General features: G+C 42.0%; 1 protein-coding gene across 1 annotated transcript in view; it reads left to right on the top strand.

The window, feature by feature from the left end:
• Positions 1 to 4,583: 4,583 nt before the first annotated feature.
• Positions 4,584 to 8,078, top strand: part of LOC137497032 (peripheral plasma membrane protein CASK-like) — a 439,399-nt gene continuing 435,904 nt past the window's right edge. Inside the window, exon 1 of the mRNA XM_068225518.1 lies at positions 4,584 to 4,694. Coding sequence (XP_068081619.1) covers positions 4,689 to 4,694 — 6 coding nt within the window. The 5' untranslated portion in view covers positions 4,584 to 4,688. The remainder of the gene's footprint in view (positions 4,695 to 8,078) is intronic.

Below are 8,078 nucleotides of genomic sequence, written 5' to 3'. Positions count from 1 at the left end.
AGGTAGTATCAACATTCTCTTCTTTACAAAAGCCCTCTAGAAGTCGGAGTATTATTGAAATCATTCGGAGTGGCTTTCAAAGAAACTAGGACAGTGTGCAAAGAGCTTTACATTTCATTACACTCGTAGATTCATTTTTCTTTCTTCTTAGAAGGAATGTTTAATACCACTTGTGTTCTATGAGTAAAACAGAAAGAACAGAATCCGTTGTTCAAAATATTATTTCTCCTCATAGTCTGCTTTCTGTTGGGACCTGCACTGGTGGTTCATTTTTCTGTTAAAGTTAGAGACTATATTTGTGCATGTAGATTTATTATATCCAACAAGATGAAATTTTCTATTATATGGGGGATCTTTGAAAGCCGTTCTTTAAATACATGTCACACTTAGTAGTAGTAATAGTAGTAGTAGTAACCCGAACTTAATTTATCATATTCAAGGGATCATTCATTTGTTGGTGTCATCTACAACAATGAAGAATAATCACAATGTCTAAATCAGAATTCAATAGAAAACTCTCCGAGTACTTTAAGTATCTTCCCTCTATTGCTAAACTCCAACTGGTGAATTCAATAGTAACTTGACCATCGTTAATGTACTGTAGGCGAAAGCGTCTATTACTATATAGTCTTTGATGGTGTGTGAAACTAACTGCTTGGCTGTTGAATTCGGCGAGGTACCCGTGGTCTGAGGTGAAGTGCTTGGAAATAAGACCTGAGTGAGTGCGGAAATTCACGAGGAATCTCTTCACCAGGATTCTAATATTACATCTCCAAATGAATCATCTCGTCTTCCATTGCCATAAAGTGTATTTCTGTAAATATGTAAAAATGTAAGACTAATGAATAAAATAAAATACCTAAATGAAAATAAAATATCAGGGTTGAAATAGTAAAATATGGAAGTAACACTATATAAACGTAAAAACTCCTGAAAGTATTTCAACTTTTTAGAACCTAAAGTTACCACAACTGCGTTCTGTAACATATGAAGATGCACGACGATTTTCACGTGCGTTCATGCAACCTATTCACATGCAAGTAGGAGTTGAAATGCTCATAAGATGACGATAGCAGGAGGCTTTCAATTTTGCTGTAGATGTAGCATCTGTAATGTCGATAGGGATTTCATTTCACCAGCTCGTGACGGTGACTGTGGTACTCTGTATAGGGGTTCCTACAGGAATACGGTAGTCCGTAGCACCACAGAAAAAAATATTCGTTCAATGGATCTGTTTTAGCATAAATATTTATAATGACTTCAATTTTAAAATAACATGGTTGATTTAAGGGTTCAGAATCGGTCATCGGCTCACAAAATAATTTAGATGAATACATTTTTATGTAAAAAATGTTAAGAACGAAGTAAAGTATCTTACCTTCTTCGAAAACTTTAGTTTCTCAAGTTTCCCAACAATGAGTTTCATTGACGTCCTGAACTTCTCCTCCTGAATATCTCCCCTTACACAGTGAGTTGAAGCATTTTACAGCGTTATCCATTATGGTTAACTATTTTTGTTTGACTATGTCAAGCAGTTCGTGTTCTTTATCCATTTAGCACCATGATTCTCCGTTGATCACTTAGTCAACCCGTGGTATCCGTAGCAGCTGTCGGAAAATACAGGTTTCAAAAGGTTATTTGATGCTTTGATCAATGCCCAAGCTTCGAGATAATTGAGAGGTGGTGGTGATTAATGTTTTAAGAGGAAGTACAACTAGGCAACCATCCTCTACAAAACATTAATCAGAGAGAAAAAAATGGAAGGGATCCAAAACTTCGAAAAATGAAGCGCTCGGCTAAAGAAAGAGAAGGGCCGCGAAGGGCGTGAAAATGAAAGACTCCCTAGGTCTCGAGTGCTCTAATTCCGTCGGGGTCGGAAAATAACAAGAGTAGACCAAGGGAGGTAGGATAGGATAGATGAAAGTGAGGAGCCTGCCACAAGTGAGTGGAAGTAATATTCCAGAGCTCAGCTAAGGGCCCCGTGGTCGCCGACCCACTCTCTCAAGTTGAGAGCCTCTGGGGCACCTCTTAGTCGCCTCTTACGACAGGCAGGGGATACCTTGGGTTTTATTCTACTACCCTCACCCACAGGGCATAGATAAGTGAGAAATACTGGGTTAAAAGTAGACGTGATCGTACTGAACGACGTTAATCACAAAAACGAAACGGCATTTAGTTTCAGTGTTTGAATATTGGTGATAGCCGATTCCATGGAGTATTTTCTCCATCTATTACATTATTATTTTAATTGTATTTCCACCTTTGTAAAATTCCGTGATGCTTAAATAGCTGTTGCCTCTGAATTACACACCCACCATGTACTTGTAGTTCTTGTTTAAAACAGGAAATGATGTCAAAACTCTGAGTCCAGTGTAATCATATACGGTATAAGGCTCCCTAGTCAAGACGGTAGTTCCATACTTATAATTGTTATAAATTTGAAGGGATGTCGGGGTGTCAGAATGTTGTCCTGCAAGAGGTTTTTAACGTGCTGGAGGTCAACGACACGGAGTACCATTTAGTACCATCACATACTGTACTACCGACTTCAACTGAGATCGAACCCGCCATCTTGGTAACAAAGGATCAACGACTAATCGATTGAGGCCAAAAATCAGCACACGTGGAAATGCAAGGGTTCGATTCCCCGTCAGGAAGTCCAGAAATTTAAAAACGAGACTTCCACTTCGAAAGATATATTATATCACCCTAGGGTTTAGTTAGGCAAGTTGATACCTGGATGTCCGACTCGTTGGTTATGTGTTATGTGTGGTGTGTGAGTTGCAGGGATGTTGGGGACAGCACAAACATCCAGCCCCCGAGCGACTGGTCAGCGTACTGGCCTTCGGTTCAGAGGGTCCCGGGTTCGATTCCCGGCCGGGTCGGGGATTTTAACCTTCATTGGTTAATTCCAGTCGCTCGGGGGCTGGGTGTTTGTGCTGTCCCTAACATCCCTGCAACTCACACACCACACATAACACTATCCTCCACCACAATAACACGCAGTTACCTACACATTGCAGATGCCGCCCACCCTCGTCGTAGGCGCGCGCGCTAGTTGCTTTACGTCGCACCGACACAGATAGGTCTTGTGGCGGCGATGGGACAGGGAAAGGCTAGGAGTGGGAAGGAAGCGGCCGTGGCCTTAATTAAGGTACAGCCCCAGCATTTGCCTGGTGTGAAAATGGGAAACCACGGAAAACCATTTTCAGGGCTGCCGACAGTGGGGTTCGAACCTACTATCTCCCGAATACTGGATACTGGCCGCACTTAAGCGACTGAGCTATCGAGCTCGGTCCTCGTCGTAGGGTCGGCCTTAGAAGGGCTGCACTCGGCTAGAAATAGCCACACGAAATTATTAATTCCTGGTGGAAACTTCACGTTAATGTTCATATAATCACAGCTGCGAGACCTTCTGTTTTACGAGTACTCTGAGCCATAGGGACATGACTTCTCATTTCAAAACTTCCACATGGATTGGCTGGGATTCAAATCACAGCTCCCTAGGTTAGAAATCAATGACGATGCCACTTGGCTATCGCGTCCCATCAATTCCTGGGAATAAGTTGGGCGGACATAAATCCCCTATTTCTGTCTTAAATAATGGAATGTAGAATCCCCATCTGGTCCGACTTGTTGGCTGAATGGTCAGCGTACTGGCCTTCGTTTAGGAGGGTCCCAGGTTTGATTCCCGGCCGGGTCGGGGATTTGAATCGCTTCTGATTAATTCTAGCTCGGGGACTGGCTGTCTGTGTCCGTCCCGACACTCTCCTCTTCATATTCACACAACACACTCCACTACCAACCACCACAGAAACACGCAATAGTGATTACATCCCTCCATGTAGAGTTGGCGTCAGGAAGGGCATCCGGTCGTAAAACGGCCAAATCCCCATGTGCGACGCAGTTCGCACCCGCGACCCTACAGGTGTGAGAAAAGCGGTAGAAATAAGAATAAGAATCTCCATGTGCTCGAAGGACTTTTACGGCCCGTATAAGGGATACAGTTTTAATGAAGATAACAATCATGACGCACATCGAAAAAAATAGTAGGCCTACCGTTTCTATCAGTAACGTGTAGCCTCTGACTAAACGATTAGTTCATTACGATTCTGGTGGTATTTGAAGGTGCTCAAATACACCAGCCTCGTGGCGGTAGATTAGCACGTAAAAGAACTGCGGGGCAAAATTTCTGCACCTTGGCGTCTTCGAAAGCAGTAAATGTAGTTAGTGGGACGTAAAACTATGACTATGACTATTATTGTGACTCGGAATTCAGAGCATAGTTGACGCCCAGTACAAATGACACCCTTGCTTCCAGCTGAACAAGATCGGATGGAATGGAATGACAAATATTTGGCGTAGGCCTACTTCCGAACGATGGCGGTGGATATGTTTGACGGGATTCTCATCATCATAACATAGTGTGAACAAGGAACGGAATGGCGGCTTCTCGTGTTTCGTGGAAGGCTGTAATTGAGTGTGAACAAGGTGAGTCTCCCGAGAGGATAATGAAGTGAGCCTTGGCTCCGAGCCAGAAGTAGGCTGGCCGGAGAGGAGACAATGGCGAGAACGAGAACATTCTGCTGAGAAAGTGACAGGTAGACGACACTCAGCGCCACCAGGTCAAGAGGATGTTCGTGATTGGATAAGGAACTGAGGAGAGACTGATTTTCAAAGGTGATGGTATGAAGGTAAGAACTGTAAAACTTGTTTCTACCGGAAAGCTGTAATGTATTTTGTGGCTGCATCCAATCGCATAGCAGACGAACTACGCCAGGGGTAGACAACCTTTCAAGTTTTTTTTTTACTCGAGGGGTGCCAAGTAAAATGCCTTTTATATTTAATTTTTCTTCTTTTATATATGTATTTATTACTTATAAATCGTCCGGTTTAATGGTTGGCATGCTGTCTTTAAGTCCAATGAGTCCCGGGTTCGATTCACGGTCGAGTCGGGGATTTTAAATTTCATTGGTTAATTCATCTGGCTTTGGGGCTGCTTGTTTGTTTGTTTGTGCCGTCTTCATCATTAGAATTTATCTTAGGTTGGGCCCCATCCTCACAGACGTGCAGGTCGCCTATAGGGCGCCAACTCGAAAAACGTCCACTAGGCGTCTGTGGAGGGCACACGTTATTATTATTATTATTATTATTATTATTATTATTATTATTATTATTATTAGCCCACCTGGTGGCCATGATCGTTAAGACGTTGAAGTCTAAACGGTCGGACACCATGGTTAGGCGGTTCGAGTCCCGTCGCTCGAAAAATATTTTCACCAACAGAATGTTGGCCGGCAGGGTAGGGGAGGTGGTGGTATACAATTTATAATCACTAGATTGCGTGCCAGAAGCCTGGATTAAATTCCAAACCTCTTCGCAGTGCTCATATGGAATGAGGGCTTAAGATGTTGTTGATGGTGGTTCGTCCGCCGAATGAGGACATTAAGCCTTGAGCAGACCTCTTGGTGCTATTCGACGGAAGTAGGCTATGTGTCGGCACAGGGTTTCACCCTCTCTCTTCCTACTATCATATATCACGCCTTCATTTCATCTCAATAACTCCTCTGATGAGGTTGACATCAGGAAGGGCATCCGGTCATAAAATCCGCCACGACAGATTCATCTCACCTCATATCCAACCCCGTGAGAAACGGGACAAGGGTTGGAAAAAGAAACATGTATGTATTTATTGTTGGTAAGTCGTCCGGCTCTACGGCTAAATGGTTAGTATGCTGCCCTTTTTGCCAAGGAGTCCCGGGTTCGATTCCCGGTCGGGACGGGGATTTTAAATTGCATTGGTTAATTCCTCTGGCTATGGGGCTGGTTGTTCATGATTAGAATTCTCCTTAGGTTGGGCCCCATCCTCACAGACGTGCGGGTCGCCTACAGGTTATCAAGTCGAAAGACATGCACCGGGCTTCTCCGGAGGGCACACATCATTATATTATTATTACTATTATTATTATTATTATTATTATTATTATTACTGACGATTCTAGAACAAAGATCGTTTCAGTGGAATAAGCGAGACAGAAACTATTATGTTTAATACCATTCGATAGATACAAAAAGTACTGAGCCTAAATTTTGGGGCATGTTACAAAGTGGACCTATGGTCAAAAGCTGATTCATCAAGATATTAAGGGAAGTATAACAATTCAGATTATCAGAAAAGTATTTTTAAAAAAATCTTTATTTAAATATCGATGTCATTAATGTGAAACTTGGCGCTGCATAGCCAACTTCATGTAGTCAGGAATCGCTGTACGTAAGCAGTTATCAAGTAGAAAATCCGTTAATCTTGCTCTGTATTTTGACTTAAGACGATTCAAAGTTCAGAACATGAGCATTACATAACAAAGAAATATATTTTGAAATACTCCTCGGCTACCATCGTGTTATTTATCAAATGAAAATAAAATAAAGCATAACATACTTAAAAAAGTAAGGTGGGCAGTTAAATTCTATTACGAGGGAGCCATAGCGCCTGCACAAACCGCGTTCCCGACCCCTGGACTACGCTATTACTGCAGTACATGTGTGGACCGGTCCTCGGTATAAGGGTGTCTTATGCTTGAAGTTTGTGTTTCTTGTCAAGAGCAGTAAAATGGAAAATACTGTTCAATGCTCGTTCTATTATATTTAATAAGATTGTTATTTAGCTCTGTAGTGCCGGGAGTGTCCGAGGACATGCTCGGCTCGCTTAATCCAAGTATTACTATTTGGCGCCCATGTACGAACTGAGTGGCTGGGTGTGATGATGAGTTTAAGGAGAGGGTGAAGCCCGGAGTCGGCACATAGCCTAATCCTGTCGAATAACAACGAGGGGTCTGCTCAAGGCGTGATGTCTCCATCCGACGGACGAATCATCATCAACCGCGTCATATGTCCTCACTCCACATTGCACCCGTCCACCTCCCGAGTCCCAGACTAGCATTTATCTCAGGGGTGTCGGTTCATTATTTAATTCATCAAAATATAAATATAACGGCATAATAGAACACGGGGATGAACGGAGCAACTTAAAATTAAAAGGGGGAAGGCTCGATTGTAACTTGAATTTAAGGACTCCATGATAGGACTAGGAAGTGACTGTTACTTTAAAAAGGGCATCATCTAACTACAATAAAAAGATTATGAGAGTGGTTTCCTTTGAAATAATTTGCCAGAAGGAGCGGTTTATTACGCCATTTGACGTATAAAACTTTGATACACGTGGCAACAATATTTGAAATTCCACACATGTTACGTACATAAATCACTTGCCATACCGCAAGTGGTATCAATATCTTGCTGTGTTGCTTCTGAAATAAAATGACATTTTGGAGGTATAATTTACGGATCGATTCCATTTGAATCGAACCGTTACTCAAGGATATAGCTTCCTTCTATCGGGAGCCCGAGCATAACCCATGTTACGGTCGGCTTCCCGATTTAACTAAGATGATGTACTCCGGCTATATACATTTTTCCGAGACCGGTACTCGGACTGGGTAATGTTTCTCGTGAAATGCGAAAACTGGATTCCACGGACAGTTCCTATCTTACGATATCCAGCTGGTACCATACCAATGAATTAGCATTTACATTTTATTTACATGTGATCTGAATTGTCACCAGTTAGCCTCAGTAGACTACTGACACAGATGAGATAACGAGAAGCGGTGGGAAATACCGTGCCCATGGCCCCCCTCGCATCGCGAGCGAAGTAAACAAACACGCAAGTATGACTGTCACATCGTCCCATACGAAACCGTACAAAAACGAGGCAACCAAATGATTCTAATATTATCCTTCTCATTATTCAACACACGAATAGAGGGATATCGTCACCAAATAATTTAATTCACGATATTATCATCCTCGAAATTATTATTATTAGTATTATTATTATTATGATTATTATTATTATTATTCCTCAACGGTTCCTGGCACTGTCACGTTGATTAATATCATCATTATTATGCGGGATGCAAACACAAATGGTTATTACTGTTATTATTATTATATCCCTCTCGTGGTTATTATTATTATTAATTAATAGGTGACTCAAGATATTATTATTGTTATTCACG

Source organism: Anabrus simplex, chromosome 1 (genome assembly GCF_040414725.1).
Source record: "Anabrus simplex isolate iqAnaSimp1 chromosome 1, ASM4041472v1, whole genome shotgun sequence".
Classification (NCBI taxonomy): domain Eukaryota; kingdom Metazoa; phylum Arthropoda; class Insecta; order Orthoptera; family Tettigoniidae; genus Anabrus; species Anabrus simplex.
The sequence above is the reverse complement of the archived record's forward strand: the minus strand, read 5'-3'. Positions and strand labels throughout refer to the sequence as shown.